General features: G+C 36.8%; 1 protein-coding gene across 3 annotated transcripts in view; it reads left to right on the top strand.

Annotated features, from left to right (window-relative positions):
• Positions 1-20,145, top strand: part of ryr2a (ryanodine receptor 2a (cardiac)) — a 657,734-nt gene that overhangs the window by 397,506 nt on the left and 240,083 nt on the right. For all 3 annotated transcript variants that reach the window (XM_051919561.1, XM_051919560.1, XM_051919559.1), the window contains exons 28-34: positions 3,475-3,683; positions 4,545-4,900; positions 6,993-7,110; positions 7,418-7,578; positions 8,483-8,642; positions 8,838-8,924; positions 16,252-16,478. In XM_051919561.1, coding sequence (XP_051775521.1) covers positions 3,475-3,683; positions 4,545-4,900; positions 6,993-7,110; positions 7,418-7,578; positions 8,483-8,642; positions 8,838-8,924; positions 16,252-16,478 — 1,318 coding nt within the window. The remainder of the gene's footprint in view (positions 1-3,474; positions 3,684-4,544; positions 4,901-6,992; positions 7,111-7,417; positions 7,579-8,482; positions 8,643-8,837; positions 8,925-16,251; positions 16,479-20,145) is intronic.

The raw sequence follows: 20,145 nt of genomic DNA, 5'->3' as shown, positions 1-20,145 counted from the left end.
TGGTTAAGTTTGCAGATGATACCAAGATAGGTGGATTAGCAGATAATTTGGAATCCGTTATATCATTACAGAAGGACCTGGATAGCATACAGGCTTGGGCAGATTTGTGGCAGATGAAATTTAATGTCAGTAAATGTAAAGTATTGCACATTGGAAGTAAAAATGTTAGGTTTGAATACACAATGGGCGGTCGGAAAATCGAGAGTACACCTTATGAGAAGGATTTAGGAGTCATAGTGGACTCTAAGCTATCGACTTCCCGACAGTGTTCAGAAGCCATTAAGAAGGCTAACAGAATGTTAGGATATATAGCACGATGTGTGGAGTACAAGTCCAAGGAGGTTATGCTCAACCTTTATAATGCACTGGTGAGGCCTCATCTTGAGTACTGTGTGCAGTTTTGGTCTCCAGGCTACAAAAAGGACATAGCAGCGCTAGAAAAGGTCCAGAGAAGAGCGACTAGGCTGATTCCAGGGCTACAGGGGTTGAATTATGAGGAAAGATTAAAAGAGCTGAGCCTTTACAGTTTAAGCAAAAGAAGATTAAGAGGTGACATGATTGAAGTGTTTAAAATTATGAAGGGAATTAGTGCAGTGGATCGAGACTGTTATTTTAAAATGAGTTCATCAAGAACACGGGGACACAGTTAGAAACTTGTTAAGGGTAAATTTCGCACAAACATTAGGAAGTTTTTCTTTACACAAAGAACGATAGAAACTTGGAATAAGCTACCAAGTAGTGTGGTAGACAGTAAGACGTTAGGGTCTTTCAAAACTCGACTTGATGTTTTCTTGGAAGAAATAAGTGGATAGTACTGGCGAGCTTTGTTGGGCTGAATGGCCTGTTCTCGTCTAGAGTGTTCTAATGTTCTAATTCCTCGTATATTTTGATTCATTAAACAATTCCTAAATATATTTTAGTGGCACATTCATTCTCATTCTGCTCCTGTTCTATTTTATCCCAAAAGTTCTTGATTGGATTGAAGTCTGGAGGCTGTGGAAAATGTTTATATATTGTTACATTAGTAAGACCGAGTCACCAGCAAGTTCATGAAACCGGATAAGGACTATGTGTGCTTTGTGATATGTTGCATCTTTCTACTGGAAATATCTGTTTGCAAAAGGGTAAACTTTGGATTTAAATGGAAGCACGTAGTCAGCAAGAGTGCTTACATAGTCTATGGCATTCAGCTGACTCTCAGCTCTTGTTACGTGGGCTAATGTGTACTATAGAAGCATTTCTCATATCATTGCATTGACTACTAGCTACTTGTACGCAAGCCAGGATACATCTGTAACTTTCTGCTGTTTGCTCAAAATTCAAACCTCACTTTCTATCGCAGCAGAAATCTAGATTTGTCAAACCACAACATTTCCAAATCTTTGGTTGTTCCTTTTCTTAGTGTACCTGCCTTGTAGGATTGGACTCTGGCATTATAGATAGATCTTTATTGTCATTGTCACTTTTACAAAGGAACAACGAAATTAAAGATGCAGCCGTCTCAGTGTGAGACATAAGAGTTAAAAAGACAAGAAGAGAGAAAATAATAACAAACCGAATAGTAATAAAAGTACTTTACAAAATTTACGAATTGCACTTGTTATATATATAAATTGCACTGGTTGAATTAAAGTCTATATTGCACATTGGGACAATGATATAGAGCAGTTTTATTCTGAGTTCAGGACCATGATTGCTTTTGGATAAAAGCTGTTTTTAAGGCGGTTTGTCCTGGTTTTCATTGCTCTGTATCTCTTGCCCGATGGCAAAAACTGGAAGAGGCAATGACCGGGACGTGATGAATCCTGTGAAATGTCTATTGCTTTTTTGTGGCATCGGGAGGTGTAGATTTGTTCCAGAGTGGGGAGGGTACAACCAATTGTTCTCTCCGCTGTCCTGATGACCCTGTGGAGCACTTTCCTTTCTGAGGAAGTGCGGCTGCCGTACCACACACACAGTCCGTACGTGAGCACACTCTCGATGGAACAATGAGAAAAGGCAAGGAACAGATTTTTGGGGAGATGGTTCTTTCTCAGGATTCTTAGAAAATACAGTCTCTGCTGCACCTTCTTCAGCAAGTTCTTGGTGTTGGTGCTCCAGGTCAGGTCATCCTCCAGCTCAATGCCCAGTAACCTGAACACTGGGACCCTCTCCACACATGCCCTGCCAATGATGAGTGGCTGGATGTCAGTTTTGTTTTTTCTAAAGTCAATAACAAGCTCCTTCATTTTTGTGGTGTTGAGGAGTAGGTTATTGACTCTGCACCACTTTGATAGCCGCTCCACCTCGTTGCTGTATGCCAGCTCACCCTCCTTTCCCGAGATGAGTCCGACCACCGTCTTGTCATCCGCGAACATTATGATCTTGTTGCTATGGTGAGTGGGGACACAGTCATATCTGAAGAGGGTGTAGAGGAGCGGGCTGAGCACACAACCCTGCGGCGTCCCAGTGTTGAGGCTGAGAGCAGGTGAGGTGTGGGGACCCAGTCTGACCCTCTGTGAGCGACCAGACGGGAAGTCCAGTATCCAACTGCACATGAGTGATGGAAGTCCCAGATCTAGCAGTTTGGACACCAGTCGTTGTGGGAGGATAGTGTTAAATGCCGAGCTGAAGTCCACAAAGAGCAGTCTGGCATAACTCCCCTGCTGCTCCAGGTGGGTCAGGGAAGCATGAAGGGCTGTGGCCACAGCGTCCTCCATGGATCTCTTTGCTTTGTAAGCAAATTGAAATGGGTCCAGGTCTGCTGGCAGGCAGGCGATGATATGACTCCCCACCAGTTTCTCAAAGTACTTCATGATGACAGATGTGAGTGCCACTGGGCAGAAATCATTCAGACTGTTCATGATGGATTTTTTCGGCAGTGGAACAATGATTGTGGACTTGAGGCAGGATGGGACAGTGGACAGAGACAGGGACTGGTTGAAAATCCTAGTGAAGATTCCGGCCAGTTGATCCGCACAGTCTTTTCTTCTGCTGCTATGGCCCATCTACTTGAAGGTTCTTCATACTTTGTGTTCAGAGATGCCCTTTTGAGACCCTCTATTGTGGGGAGCTGTTTTTGATTTATGGCCTTTGTTAGCTTAAGCAAGTCTAGACTGTCATCTTTTACCTCCATCATTAACAATGTGTTATCGGCCACAGATCTGTTGCTTATTTGATGTTCTTTGTTATCACACCCTATTACACTATAAAATATAGTGCATGAAAATCACTGGAGGTCAGCTGTTTCTGAGAAGACACAAGTTGCATCGAGCACACATTTCTTCACACCTTTATGTTAGTGTGGGAGATCACACATAGAATTAAATTGATATGTAAAACATGTAATGTAGTATCCAAAGTCAACATTTGTGATGTGTTAATTTTACTATCACTGTATGTGTGTTTCTAAATTAATTTTAACAGGTTTTAAGTATTTATAAAAAATGAATTATAATTAATTAATTATTTTTTCAATTTACTTTTATTCAATAGGGTTTATTCCTGTCTGTAGCCTGGGAGTTTCAGAGATTGGGAGAATGAATTTTGGCAAGAATGTTGGCACATTAAAGTATTTCACCATATGTGGGTTACAGGAAGGTTATGAACCATTTGCTGTGAACATGAACAGGGACATTACCATGTGGATGAGTAAGCGGCTGCCACAGTTCACTCCTGTTCCTTCAAGGCACGAGCACATTGAGGTGGGCAATCCACATGAAACATGAGCCAATGTCATCCAGGAAGCATTCTGGACATTTTTTTTCATTTTGGTGTCTGAAGCACTAATTCATAGTTATTCCTTACAGTTAATGTCAAAATGTTTATTTTAATTTTCTAACTCCAGATGAAGAGAAATTAATAAGTGAGTTGTAAAATATGTTGCATTTTACACTTGTTAATATATTACTCCCAAGCATGTGCAATCATCAAAGATGCTTACAGTTAGAGCATCTGTTTCTTCCTTATCCTTCCTTATTTAGCAGTGTTAAGTTGTTTTGGAATTACTACTATAGGAACATTTTCCACGTTAAAGGATTTGGTAGCTGGAGTGTACTGTATAGTCAGTTAACATTAAATGAACTAGGTAAAATACAGTTTCTTATTCACGCTGTTGTTTTCCAAGGTAACACAAAGTGTTTCAATTGCTTGGAGACCCACAGCTAAAATAAGAATCATTCAAGTGTTCAAGTTTGCCAGTGGGTGAAAGTTAGAAATGCAATAAGATTGAGAGCAGAGGGAACTCTTCCCTTAGATGCTCCTATTTTAATTGTTTTTTTTACTACATAGATTCTATGGCAAACACACTCTACATCTTAATTTGTGTTTAATGCTGTTATAGGAAACTATCCTTTCTGTATGTTTATTGTATAAGAACTTAAATTCACATATTCTTTTCTCCACATTTGTGTTTAGAAAAACTATTGCAAACCTTCTACTCAATCTGTTGCATCACATTTTTTGTTATCTTTTAGCAATGCACCTTCATAACCTCCAGTCTTTCTCCTATCGATATACACATATTAACTTCATTGTCTAATAACGGACTTGTTTTCTTTAATCAGGTCACAAGGATAGATGGGACAATTGATAGTCCTCCATGCTTAAAAGTGATTCAGAGATCATTTGGATCACAAAACAGCAACACCGATATTGTATTCTATCGCTTAAGTATGCCTGTTGAATGTGCAGAGGGGTATTCAAGGACACCGGGCAGTAGTTTGCCCCCAAGCAGCAGCTACATTTCACCAAAGAAGGATCTTGAAGATTTTGAATCAGATTCTGACTTTGAAGTTCTCATGAAAACCGCACATGGGCACTTGAATTCCAATGGACCAGAGAAGGAAAAGGACAGCATTAAGGATGAATTCAACAACCATAAAGACTATGCACAGGAGAAACCTTCTAGACTTAAACAGAGGTTTGTGTTGTTGCTTGATCTTGTAACAATATAAACTTTTTCTGTAGATACAGTAATCCAACTGAGAGTGTTAATAGTTGAGGTAATCTGGGGACTTCCATACAGTTTAACATTTATCTCCATCCATTTTTGCATCCTTTTGTTTTTTGATACACATATTTATAGTCTGCAGTGTGCACACATACTCAGTCCTTTCAATATGTGGGAGTATAATAGCGATGGCTTTTTTCAAAAATGTGTTTACTTTGATAAAAAATATACTGCATCAGTTCACTTCAGAAATGATGCAATAAAATTCCTATTTCCATGTTTCACCAATACGTTCCCAGAGTCCTTGTCCAGTGGTTCAAATCTTGCTCCATTATGTATAATATACATCTGTCCCATTTTTTAAATCTGCTTATAATATAACATCACAAAATAATAGGCAGTGGTGAATGAAACAGCTGAGTTTTGAGAAATTGATGTTAAACTTCATTTTGCATGCAATTTAGCAAATGTAACTTTCACTAAAAAAGGGTGTTTTGGAGTTTTAAAAGTTTTTTGGTGGTTGAAAGAAAGGAAGGTTGTCCTTTAAGGGTTTTCAAAACCGTACACCCCAGTTGGTCCTGTATATTTCTCAAAAGGGTCTAAATGAAACTCAACAAGGAAAAGCTGTCTTTTGGAAATTCAACATGGCTAAACACAAACCATGGGAAAATCACTTACCTTATGACAAAAATTGCCGCAATCCAGCAAGACAAGGAAATTGCTATCCAAATTAGTTTAGCAGAAAATGATGTACCTATGGTCTTGGAGGAGATCCTGCTTTGGTTGGCACAAAACTTTGTGCATGCTGACAATGCTGTCTTCTGATCAGCTCCAGCACACTCCTGCTGCCTGAAGGGAATTGTTCTTATTCCTATTGCTGTATTTTTATTCCTGAACAGTACTTGCAAAAAGTGTTGATGCAGTGCAAGAGGTTGCCAGTGATTGGAGGTCACAACCACAAGCAACTGTAAACTGTACAGTGTCACAAATTAATACACCAGACATCACGAAGGTTTGGGGCAGCCACCCGTATAATGTGTCCTGGCTGCAAATGTAGACATTTTTAAAGAGTTGTTGACAAGACTGAGTCCAAAACAGAACTGATCACTTATAGTAAAGATGGTGGATTTAAAGGCCCGTTCAGGAAGTGATGTCATCTTTAGGGCCGAAAGTGGTGTCCTCGGGACTGGAAGTGACATCGTCTTTGGCCCCGAACCCAGAAGTGGTGTCCTCGGGACCGGAAGTGACATCGTCTTTGGCCCTGAACCCGGAAGTGGTGTCATCGTGGGTGCTGGAACCTGGCAGGATTTCCTGGGAATGGTCTGCAAGTAACTGAGAAAGACAGTCAGTACACTCTGCCACCCCCCCAGTCGGTGGTGATATTACAACTACTCAGGCCCTTTAGCTGCCTCCTACTCACACGTGTGTGACAATAGTAATTTGTACTTCACCTTTAGGAGAATGACAGTTCAAAGTGTTCACCCTTTGTGTTTTTTAATCCTGCCACTTACTGCAGTGGCTGTATGGCTAGAAAGAGCGTTTAGGGGATGATAAAGGTTGGTAGGCAGCAAGGTGAAATTAAAATACTTTTTAGGGAACTCCAGCCAAACTTTGATTTATCCAGCTATGTTAAATACATTTTTATAAAATGACAGTATACTCAAGTTTACTGTGTCTAACACTGGCATCTCATCATGCATTCTTCCTGTAATTAAATATGTAAAAGAAAATGTGTTCAGCTTAACAAACTGTTGAAAACGTAGCATAGGATTTCTTTACTCCATAGGCATCTGTTGTGCCGCAACATTATCTGCAATGAGATATTCATTATATTTTAGTTTATTTTCACATAGCCATTGAATGAAATGTTTGTTTTCTTTTATTAGAAAGCAATACACGATTACACAGTAGAATTGTACATTTGTATTTTATTATTTGTGGATTGCGTCAAGTACTGCATGTATTTCCTCAATTATAAAACTTTGTTTGACTTGTTACAGCAAAATAAAAAAGTGTTTATCCATGCTGATAATTTAGTATATATTTTTTGGCATATTTGCAGGTTTATGTTGAAAAGAACAAAGCCAGACTACAACATAAATCACTCTTCAGCCCGCCTCTCAGAAGAAGTGTTAGCCGATGACAGAGACGACTATGAATACCTGATGCAGACATCAATCGTAAGTGTGTTATGATTTGTTTTTGAAAATATTACTATTTGTTCCTAATAGTAACTGCAACTACAGCAGACAACCTGCTAATCTGGAAGAGGCTGGATATAACACCCTCTTGAAATAAATGACAAAAAAACAACCGAATAAACTTGCTGGTTATGGTTAATTTTCTGTATATTTGGCTAATGGAACACCTGCTTATATGGTTTTTGTCAAAGTGAGGTATTTATTTTATGTCCCATATTTATTGCAAGAGTCTTCATTTTCAAAAAATAGCTATATATTAATTTGCTTTTTTGTTTTTTTCATCTAGTATTATTACTCAGTTAGAATATTTCCTGGTCAGGAACCTACCAATGTGTGGGTTGGATGGGTTACTTCTGACTTTCACCAGCATGACACATCTTTTGAAATGGAGAAGGTTCGCACAGTGACTGTAACACTTGGAGATGAAAAAGGAAAGGTCCATGAAAGGTTATTAAATAAAACAGTACTTTTAATCTGTTGTATTTAATCAATTTATATTTACAGTATTTTTGTGTGCCTAAGTAGTTGGATAAGCAAATTATTAAAAAGGTGTTTATGTAGTTGAGAATCTCCTCTACCTTCCTACCTTCCCATTGGCAGTAAAGCGCACTGACCAGCTCACCTCTGCTTTCTTTCTCTCTCTCTCTCTTATTTTTGCTAACTAAGTGTTAGTTTATAATCAAGTAAACAAGTGTCAGTTATCTGCCATCTCAAAATTACTACTTAACCCAGCCAGGAAATATTGTACTGTATCTATAACATGAGTTAGTCATTCTCCGTATACCACTCCACCTAGTCTTGCACAAGGGCAGTATTGAATAATTATACATTTCTATATGATAAATATGTGTTTGTACCCTACAGGACATTAGAAGTTCAGAGTCACAATAAGTACATATTTTGTTAATACTATTTTACTGTCCTGCGGTGGGCTGGCGCCCTGCCCGGGGTTTGTTTCCTGCCTTGTGCCCTGTGTTGGCTGGGATTGGCTCCGGCAGACCCCCGTGACCCTGTAATTAGGATATAGCGGGTTGGATAATGGATGGATGGATATTTTTCTATCCTATAACTAGAAGCCTTGTTTATCCAAGGCTGCTTTGATGGCAGTTGCTTTTGTGTTTGGGAGTTTATGATGTCAGTTGGTCATACAACTTGGGGGAACATTATTGTGGTCTGTATTCAGTTCATGTGCCACTAGATTAGATTGTGCAGTTTCTTTTTGTTAATTATGTGCTATTTATGACAGGAAAACATTATACTAAAATAAAATGCAATGTTTTGTACACATGTGGTTGCTGTTCAGGACTCGTTTTTTTTAAAGGTTTACTCAAGGTCTTTGTTTTGTTCTCAGCATTAAACGTAGTAACTGCTACATGGTGTGGGCAGGAGAAAGTACAAGCCCAGGACAAGGTCGCAACAATAATGGATTGGAAATTGGCTGCCTAGTGGATACTGCCAGTGGCTTGCTAACATTTACAACTAATGGGAAAGAGATAAGCACTTACTACCAGGTACATTTTTTTTCCTAATGTGTAATGATGAGTAAGATTTACAACACCCAACTGGATCAGGAAGAACATAATTTGTTTAAAGATATTCAAAATATTTAATAATGCGCAAGATAATAGAGCTGTGTGCAGTAAGACAGGATTTGATTTTTTCTTAGTATTTTTGTTAAAGACATTAACATTTTGATTTGTACTTAGGTGGAGCCCAGCACAAAACTGTTTCCTGCTGTTTTTGCCCAAGCTACAAGTCCTAATGTTTTTCAGTTTGAACTTGGAAGAATAAAAGTGAGTTGCATCTTGATCAAAGCATATTTTTGTTGGGTTTTATATTGTATGCTTGTTAAATATAAGATGTAGTCACCTTGAAGTTCCAGTTGATGTCTCTGTACATCCTGCATAAATGACCACTACAGCCTCAATTTAAATTTTGATTAGAATACATTTATAAAATTAATTTGAAATTCATACGCAGAAAAGGTGGCTATTATTTTATACTTGTTACTAAATATTCTAAGTAGAAATGATAATGTGTGATTGCAAGAAATTTTATTTAAAAACCTTTTGCCTTCTTTGCATCTCTTGTTCGTTTATTTCTGATAGTTTCTCCATGATACAGGTGCTAACCTTTGGGTGATTTCACTCTGAGTACGGAATGATTTTTTTCTTTTTCTTTTTTTTTTTGGTTTGTCTGTAATCTGTGAATTTTCTTACACTTCACCCTGACAATATTGCATGAATAAAGGTCTACTGATAAATAAAAATGGTGTTATCTAAATCTGTTTGAAAATAAAAGTGCCAATTGCATTTGAAAACAATGTGAGAGAATGGCTTGTTTTAGTTTTGGCAAAAACCTGTATTAATGAATTTACAGCAGGATTCCTTCGGTGTGCATCTGCAAAAAGGGAAAAATAATTGAAGCTAATTTCATGCTAAACAAATATAAAATATGTGTTTCTGGTCATTAGTTTAAATTGTAAAGTCCCATTTATTACACTTTGTAGGTAATCTAAACTGCTCTTTTTTGATGTTTTGTATTCTTTCCTTTTTACTGTGCATTTCAGTTTATATATCTAAGGAACTGCCATAGCCCACAGCTTGATATAAGTCAAGCAAAAAAGTAAGTACACTCACTTTCATTTCTGTGGTTTGCTAATTCAGGACATCATATACAATCCTATAAACCTCTAGTCCTAAAATTAAATAAATCTAACCTCAGGATACACGAACACAAATATTACACTTTGTTATTAGTTTTTTTAATGAAAATAAGCCAATATTTAAAAGTCATTTGTGAAAACGTATGTCCACCTATTTTGTTTCTGTGTTATTTAAGAAGGTATTTAAAGGGATATGATACTCATTAAATGAGCTCTGTCATGTAACATTATTAGTTAACTAATAAACTTCAGTTAGTTAACATTATTAGTGCAACCACTTCGATAGAAATGCAGCAAGTTTGGTAGTTTGATCTATAGCATTCATTCAAGTTTGTGTTAACAATGTGCAAAAGACATAAAACACCTGAAGCAACTTCAGGATCATAAGAATATTTCCATACAATTGTAGGTCCATTACTCTATTATGATAATGATTATACAAAAACATTTATATCATTTTCATAGGAAACTGTATGCCAACAAATTTTCTCCTAGAACAGAATTTATGATGGTTCTAGAAATTTCAACAACCCAAAAGCTGCATTTATTGGTCAACAGACCTCTATCAAAATGGTAAATATTATAGCAAGTGTAACTGTAATACCAGTTTAAATAGGAGAAAACCCCTTCTCTCCAAAAAGAACAGGCAGCACATCTTAGGTTTAGAAAAGTTGCAGCTAAATGATGCCCAGTATAAGATTCCAAAAAACAATATCTTCTGAGTCAACAAGGCCGAAATGGAATTATTGGTCTTTTTGCACAGTACCATATTTGTATCACCACATGAGCCCAGCCACGTAGTCCAGTGGTCAAGGGGTAATTATTTTTGGTTGTTTTGCAGCCATAAAACCGAAAATCATTATGTTCACCTGCACACTTCTTTACAGTAGTGTACTCTAAGGGAAACTCTAAGACCATCTGTCTGATATCTAAGTTACACTGAAATTGGATTATGCAACAGGGCCGTCATCATAAGCACATATGCAGATATAGAATTGAATGACTAAAAAGGAAAAGGATGAAGGCATTCACATGAGCAAAACATAGCCCAGATCTGAAGATAATATTGAAATCTGGTAGGACGTTAACAAAGCTGTGAACATAACTAATGTGGTGTTGTAAGGAGTAGCTGGCTAATGTTTTTCTGGGATGTTGTTAAGAGACTGAAAAACTCATGCAGTAAATAATTTTTTTAAGTTACTGATCACACAAGTTGATCTTTAACCTACGTAAATCACAGGGTATACTTACTTTTTAACACATGACTTTTCCAATTGGCTTATTTTTTGCTGGATAAAAACACAAAGTAAAATATGTGTAGGACACTAATTGCGCAGAAGGTTGCAAATAAATATTGAAAAGTTTGTTAAAGAGCATAGTGACACAGTGGAATTGGGAAGCGTATCCTGCTTGTATATAATAGGTTATGTCTGTCATCTGGCCCTTTGCCACTGGTGAATCATGGGCTGAGAAGGAGGTGTGTGTGAAAAGGATAGGGAATGCAAGTTTAAGATACTCTTTTGCAGGTAATACCACATAAATGTCCTTTCGTTTGAGTTGAGTACAGTAATTTCAAAGATGAGTTGGGAGGAATGGCAAAGGAAATTTACTAGTGCAGTGTGCACAGAGTGATTTGACAGAGAAGTTGCAGAAAGTTGTGCAGGAAGTTTCATTCTCGATTTAGAGAGAGTCTTGTCATGAACCGTGTTTGTAGGGAGTCCTGTCACAAGAGAGACGGGATTCAGAAGTTGCATGATAGAAAAGAATTGCCATTGAGTGTCACAGCTACTGTAGTTGAAGATACAAGTTGCAGGGACTAAACTGCCACACTGAGGATTCTCGTCACAAGAGCGTTTTAGTAGTATTGCTAGAGAAGCACAATGGCTGTCTAACCAGGCCTGTAGTGTGAGTGTATCACAAGTCTAGATAACATTGTGAGGTCATCTAATTGGCACAAAGAACCAAAAGTGCCTAAGGTTGGTGTGGAAATAATCAGGCGTTTGTATAACTACAGATTTCACTGTAGAGCAGCAGAGAATTCAGTTTGTATATAGTTTGACATTGCGCTGATTAAGGTTAAGAGTGGATTCTATTATCTGTTACCAGGATAGTTGGAACTATAAGTTGTCATGTGAGGGTGTTAACTAGTGTTAGTAGCATAGGCCAAATTTCGAAAGATGTTTGGAGAGAGAGAGAGTTAGTGAAACTGGGGAAGTTTAACTATATCTGCCTTGGCAGAACTTTGTTGTTTTTGTTTTGCTTGCTATTACATGTGTCAAGTGTGTGAAGGAATCAGGGCTTGATTTAGTTTTTATGCCTTAAAAAACTCTAGCAATGACTTAAGTCTGCAACATTATTTTTTTAATTAATTTGTATATTTCTAAATATGGTTAATAAGTCTTTATAATGCTTTGACATATAGACTCTTTCAGCATTGTTATGATGGCTTATGGCTTTAATGTTCACATGTGCTTTATAAATTCTTATTTTAAACTTCAGTGAAGCTGATTTTGTCTTCTATTTCCAAAATAGTATGCTGATCTAATGATTTAGGATATCACATTCTCATCATAACAAGATTATGTTATTGGCTTCTTTTAAAACGTTTTTAAGTAGTGTAAAACGCTACTAAGGTAACACTATATGGAGACACTATTATATAGTTCTGCACACAAACTGTAGCTGAAAAGACGCCAAAGATTTTCTTCTTAACTGCCCACAGCCAGCCATTCAGGCTTAGGAGGACTGATGTATTCTGTATGTTGTTTATCACATGAGGTTAGATTTATCTTTTTTTTATTTGATGAAGACTGGGTGATTATTAGTTATATCCTGATATGTAAAACCATAGAATTGAAAGGGGGTCTACTTCCTTTTTCACAGTAAAAGGTCTTTTAATTGCTCTTTCTGAATTATATATTTTATGCATTTCTATGGATTATAAATTATTTTGTGTTCTGGCTCTGCATTTCAGCAAAAAAAAAAAAAATGTAAGTCTTTGTTTATAAATATAAATTGAGCAACTGTGTTAACAGACAAACCATGTTATGTTTTTCATTCCATAAATTCAATTAACTAGTTTTATGTTATTTTTAATGCTACTGAAGTATGAGTGGACTTCAGGTGAATAAAATTAGACCTAACAAATAACATGATGTACAATTTTAGTAATGGCCTTGCTTTCTGCTAAAGAGCTGTTGAAGCATTTTTTTGTCTTAATTATAAGTAAGTTTACATTTTCCTTCATATTTCTAGGTTTATTCATGTTACTAATGTGGAACTTTTTGGCATGTTTTCAGTTTGACTGCTTACAAATAGCTTCATGAAGTTTAGACTAGGGCAGTTGGAGAGTATTGCACATTTTTAAACGTCTTCTAGATATTTAGATATCAAAAGGCACCTGCTAGATAAACACAAAAAAACTTTGTTTTATAAGCAAGTTTAACTTTTCAGAATGTTTTTGCAAGTTTTATCAGAAATTGGCTTTGATTATATTTGTTAGAAAAGCTTGCAAGAGTATGGATTAGGGTTTTACAATAAATATTTTATGAATCATATATATATATATATATATATATATATATATATATATATATTGTGGACCACCAGGGAGGCATACCAGCAACCCTACCCAACAAGGACCGACGCAAGACACAAGTTCTGTCCAGCGCACACATTTTATTTATTTTCCACGGGGGCAACGCCTTCCCCTGTTCCCCACGTTCACAACACAGTCAACACAGTACCAAAACCAAAACAGTCTTTTCTTCCTTTTCTCTTTCTCTGCCACCTCCACTCCTCTCCCAGCAATCTTCGTTCGTCTTTTCCCGATTCTGGCTCCTGGAATGGAGTGAGGTGGCCCCTTTAATAGGGCACCCGGAAGTGCTCCAGGTGCTCCCAGGTCTTCTTCTGGCAGCACTTCCGGGGGTGGTGGAAGTGTTGCAACCCAGGGCTCAGAAACAGTCAAGGCACCCCCTGGCGGTGGCCATGGGCCCCAGAAGGGTTGAGCTTCTATGCTCCAAACCTGTGGCCCCACTTTAAGCCAGAGAGGTTGCCCTCTCATGTTCCGGGGGAGGTAGTGCCCTGAATATGCCCTCACCCCTGGACCTTCCATCACAGGGGCATCTCGGCCATCCGGGATTTTATATCATATGAACATTGCAGAGTTTGTTCTGAAAGAGGTGAAAATCTAGGAAAGAAAAGAAAGTGAAAACATTATCATGTTGAAATTATGCTATGTATTTCTGCATGTCTGTGGTGCTTCAACAAGCAGAAGGTCAGTTCATCTGTGCAGTTTCACAAACTGCTGTTGAAAAACAGAAATACGATATTGTGGATTAACAATGACCAAATGGGGAGAGAGGCTGGTCTTTAATTTGAAAGCTCAATCCCATTTGAACACTCTTCCTAGCCATTCATAAGAGGTGTATTCAGCAATATTTTCGCCAAAATACATATGTTTAGGTCATTATGAGCATATGACTGGTTGTCTGACATATTAGAACACTAGAACAATCTGGACAACAACAGGCCATACAGCTTTATCCATTTAATTCTTTTGAAAACGCATCAAGTCTACTTTTGAAAGTCTCTAAACACCTACTGTCTACCACAATACTTGGTAGCTTATTCCAAGTGTCTATGGTTCTCTGTGTAAAGAAAAACTTCATAATGTTTGTGTGAAATTTACCCTCAACAAATGTGTCCCTGTGTTCTTGATGAACTCATTTTAAAATAACCCCTTCATAATTTTAAACACCTCAATCATATCTCCTCTTAATCTTGTTTTGCTTAAACTGAAAAGGCTCAGCTCTTTTAACCTTTATTCATAATTCAGAAACTGTAGCCCATGAATCATACTAGTCTCTTTCCTCTGGACTTTTTCTAGTGCTGCTTTGTCCTTTTTGTAGCCTGGTGACCAAAACTGTACACAATACTCCAGATGACACCTCACCAGTGCCTCCCTCCTTGGACTTGTACTCTACACATCCTGCTCAATTGCCTTCTTAATGGCTTCTGAGCACAATCTGGAAGTTGAGAGAGTAGAGTCCACTATGAATCCTAAATCCATCCCATAAAGTGTACTTACAATTTTCAGACCTCCCATTTGGTATTTAAAAACCTCTCATTGTGTATTAAATTATATATGCATTATATGATACAAATAAATGGAGATTTTTATCATGGACGTGTTGATATTATTTGATGTTTTTTCAGTGTTGGTCCATCATATCAGGAACTTTGTTATCTCTGTTTTCCATGACAACATAAGATTAAGTATTTTTCTTTGAGTTATTATAGACAACACAAGTAAAGTAAAAGATAAGAGAAGTATCATTTTTGGTTAAAACATTCTTTTAAACATTTTGTCCACTCTCAGGATTCAAGAGAGGCAGATTTGGAATACCAGCTAACTGGGATGAGAACAGAGAGCCACTAATATCTAAAATATTTTCAGATTCTGAAAACTAAATCTATCTTTTTCCTAAGGTTAAATAAAACAATTATATAGTTTATATAGTAAAAAAAAAAACTCCCAGTTCCAGTTAAAGTTTGAATAGTAAGATATAGCACATTCATATTAGAAATATGGAGGCATTTTTGTGATGGTTTGTTTAGATAGATAGATAGATAGATAGATAGATAGATAGATAGATAGATAGATAGATAGATAGATAGATAGATAGATAGATAGATAGATAGATAGATAGATAGATAGATAGATAGATAGATAGATAGATACTTTATTAATCCCAAGGGGAAATTCACATACTCCAGCAGCAGCATACCGATACAAAAAAACAATATTAAATTAAAGAGTAATAAAAATGCAGGTATTGCAGACAGTAATTTTGAATAATGTTAATATTTACACCCAAAGTGGAATTGAAGAATCATATAGTTTGGGGGAGGAACGATCTCCTCAGTCTGTCAGTGGAGCAGGACGGTGACAACAGTCTGTCGCTGAAGCTGCTCCTCTGTCTGGAGATGATCCTGTTTAGTGGATGCAGTGGATTCTCCATGATTGATAGGAGCCTGCTCAGCACCTGTTTAGGCAGCCTGAAACCATTTCCTAAGTTATATTATTACTGTATATACCCTTAAATCTTTTAAGAGCCTAGTGGATGAGATTCTTGGTAAAATTAGCTATTTGGTAAACAAACTGAACTGTCTATTTTTGCCTAAGAATAATGTATTATGCTCATCTGACTACATGAAACATGTAATAACAGGTACTCCCCTTGATCTTCCAATGAACAAAATAGATTCTGCAAATGATGGATCGATAATTTGAAAAGCAATGTTTCACTTGTGGACTACAGTATGCATCTAAAATCTTTGCCAAGTTTGTTTAATGATTTTTCCATTCATTTTCATTATATCCTTGTTAGTTTTTGTTATTATGGAACAAAATGATTTAATACACGCATTTATGTCTGGTTTGTTTGCTGTAGAATGTCATGCCACTGTCTGCTGCACTTTTCAAAAGTGAACGTAAAAATGCAACACCCCAGTGTCCTCCTCGACTTCATGTTCAATTCTTGACCCCAGTCCTGTGGAGCCGAGTTCCAAATGATTTCCTAAAGGTTGATGTTTCCAGAGTCAGTGAAAGGCATGGTTGGCAAGTACAATGCACAGTGCCACTTCAGTTCATGAGCCTTCACATTCCTGAAGAAAATAGGTAATTATCAGTGGGAATGCAAGCAGATATTGTTAACAAGAGTTTTTATTTTAAAACAAATGTATTTAAATACCAATATTTCTAGTTTTAATTTTCTTTGTTACAAATGTTGGCTGACTAGCATACATGTGATACCTCAGTATAGACCTTCTCTGTCTCTCAAAGTTCATGTTCAAATCAGTAGAAATACCTCTGAAAAATGTGATTGACACTTGGAGGGCCTATTTCCCTTTATGTTTTAAATATATCTTGCATTTTTACATCTTCAAATATTACATCATTCATTTTTCGTAAAATCTGTTACAAAATCAGTGCTTTAACATTTTATATTTTGCAGAAATTACATTGAAGTCATTGTAGTTTTGTAGTACAAGACCAAATTGCCATTGCTCCTTTCCTTTTGTATTTTAAAACAGACCTTCAATATATTTAAAGACAGCGGTACAGACCTGTAGTCCAACTTCTAAGAAGAATTCCTTAAGAAGTAAAAAAGACAAGTCTCTTGTCTCTTAATATTTATAAGCTGCATTTGTGGTGTTAGTTAAGCATAAAATGATGCATCCAGCATCTTGTAAAGCCCCAGGTAGCCAGTAGCAGATACCGACTGAAATGTTTGGCAAGGTGATAAGATCAAAAACTTACCTTTACAAAGCTTGATGGACAAACTGAATGCAGCAGTCAGAACATTTGAACAGTTGAGACAGAAACAGGCCTTTCATCCCAACAAGCTCATTCATCCTATTCACGTAGTTAGTCAAAAACAATATGAAGTTGAGATCTGAAGGTCGCTAAAGTCAATCTCTCCATCACATTACTTGGTAAATGAATTATTATTATTATTATTAATTTAATCTATGTTCTTTGCATAAAGAAAAACCTTCTTACATCTATGTTAAATCTGCCCTGAACAAATTGTATCTTTTTTACAGAATTTATTTTAAAGTAACAGCTGAGATCCACTCTACTAATTCTTTCTTAATTTTAAATATTTGATAATGTCACCTCTTCATCTCTGTTTGCTTAAATTGAAAAGATGCAGCTCCTTTAATCTCTCATCATAACTCAGAACTTTTAGTCACAGAATCGGCCTAGTCACTCTTCACTGGAATTTCTCTAGTGCTGCTATCTCTGTTTTGTAATATGGAGACTAAAACTGTACTCAGTACTCCAGATGAGGCCTCACTAATGCGTTATGTAACTTTAGCATAATCACCCTTGACCTGTACTGCACATGTCATGAAATATAACCTAACATTCTGTTAGCCTTCTTAATCACTTCCGTATGTTGTCTTAATGTATTGAAGATTCAAAAGGCTGGATTTATTGTCACCCAAGAAGTGGACTACAGTAATCCCTCACTTATCGCGGGAGATAGGTTCCAAGGCCGACCGCGATAACTGAATTTCCGCGAAGTAGGGACACCATATTTATTTAATTATTTAACGTGTATTTGGACGTTTTTAAACCCTCCCTGTATTGTTTACAACCCACCCTTTACTCTATTAATAACAGGGACAACTGCTAAGCAGTATGAAATCGGTAGATATGTTTACACTTACTGTATAGCGAAGTACATGTAGCTATATATGACGTGATGATGGTGATGAATATGCTGCGCAGTAAAAATGATGACGATGAAGGTGATAATCCCCTGAATGCAGTAGCAAGAGCACGTTAATGCTGAATGAGTGAGATGAGACTTCCTGGTTAATGCAGCACTCCGTCGCTGAGCCAATCAGCAGCACACAGGAACTTAACTGCGTGCTCTGATTGGGTAGCTTCTCAGCCATCCTCCAATAGCATCTCTTGTATGAAATCAACTGGGCAAACCAACTGAGGAAGCAAGTACCAGAAGTAAAAAGACCCATTGTCCGCAGAAACCCACGAAGCAGTGAAAAATCCGCGTTATATATTTAGATATGCTTACATATAAAATCCGCGAAGTCGTGAATCCGCGAAAAGTGAACCGCGAAGTAGCGAGGGATTACTGTATAGTTCTATAGAAAAACTTCACCATCTTCGTTTGAAGTTCTGTATAAATATGAAATCCAAACTTATTTGATTTTATCAAGGCATTTTTTTCAGTACTTGAAAGAACTTTATCTTTAATAGCATCTTTTCCTGGTAGTTAGTAATACCTTGAAGAGAAAAAAGTAACCTGTCAAGTAATCAAAAGTAAACATAAATCCTGTAAAAGAATATAAATGACATTTACCTTGACAAATGTAATTTGAATATTTATAATTTCTTACTGAAGACCAAAGGTAAACAGTAAATAAAGATTTTCAGATAAAATAAATAAAAAATTTGGTTTTATTTAGAATTTCAGATTGCCAAGTAAGCATAGTTGGCTACAATTTCTGGATGATGATTTTATAACGTTTTGCCTAATCAGTCAATTCCCTCATGTCTCCTCTTAATTTTCTGTTGCTTAAACTTTAAAGGCTTGGCTCTTTTAATCTTTCTTCATTATTCAGCCCTTGTGGCCCTGGAGTCAGCCTAGTCTCTCTTCTCTGAACTACTTTTGACATTGCTTTGTCCTTTTTGTAGCCTGGTGGCCAAATCTGTACGCAGTACTCCGGATGAGGCCTCACCAGTGCGTTATAAAGCTTGAACAGAACCTCCTTGGACTTGTACTCCACACATCGTGCTATATAACCTAACATTCTGCTAACCTTCTTAATGGCTGTCGAGAAGCTGACAATGTCAAGTCCACCACGACTACTAAATCGTTCCCATAAGGTGTACTTATGATTTTCAAACTTCCCATTGTGTATTCAAAAACCTCCCATTGAGTATTCAAATATATGTGCATTATATGATGCAAATCAATGGAGAATTTCTTTTGATATTATTTGCTGTTTTATTCAGTGTTGGTCCCCAAAGAAGTCTGTTATGTCAGGAACTTTATCTCCATTCTCCATGACAACATAAGATTAAGTATTTTTCTTTGCCATTATTATAGACAACACTTGAAAGAACTTTATCTTTTTAGCATTTTTTCCTCAGTAATTGATATTACTTTGAAGAGAAAAGAGTAACCTGTCAAGTAATCAAAAGCAAACGTAAATCCTGTAAAAGAATATAAATGACATTTCCAAAGGGTTCAATTGTTTTAGAAAAAAGAAAAGGAAAACCTGTTTTCTCATCTCTTTGGAATGATAGACTAAATTCTTTGTGTGTTAATAGATTCAGGAAGGACTGTATAAATGCTGAAACTGTCATAATATGTTGTCTTTGGAAGACTTAGCCATTACTACAGTCTTTTCTGTTGTATACATTTTACGAGAATGGCATTGAGGGAAGCTACTGACATGCATTCCTCAGAACAAGTTTAGGAACTGGGTAAAAGATGTTGATAGATCCAAGTAAGCAATCCTTCTAATATCCTGATACTTGAGCTTCATATACCTGCACAAAACAACCCTGTATCTCATTATTCCATGAATGAAAAAATTCACTTAGTCACCTTATTTTGTGACAGATGATTAAGGCATTTCTGATAAAGTTAAGTCCCACATGTCTACATTAAGTTAACACTCATATGCTCATACACCACTTTAGAACAATATGGCCAACAATGCATAGATTAACCATATCCATAACATACATGCCAAGGTAATTCTTAACATATCAGGAAGAAATCCTTGATTTGTCTACCAACATT

The sequence above is a fragment of the Erpetoichthys calabaricus genome, chromosome 15 (assembly GCF_900747795.2).
Source record: "Erpetoichthys calabaricus chromosome 15, fErpCal1.3, whole genome shotgun sequence".
In the NCBI taxonomy this organism is placed as follows: Eukaryota; Metazoa; Chordata; class Cladistia; order Polypteriformes; family Polypteridae; genus Erpetoichthys; species Erpetoichthys calabaricus.
The sequence above is the reverse complement of the archived record's forward strand: the minus strand, read 5'-3'. Positions and strand labels throughout refer to the sequence as shown.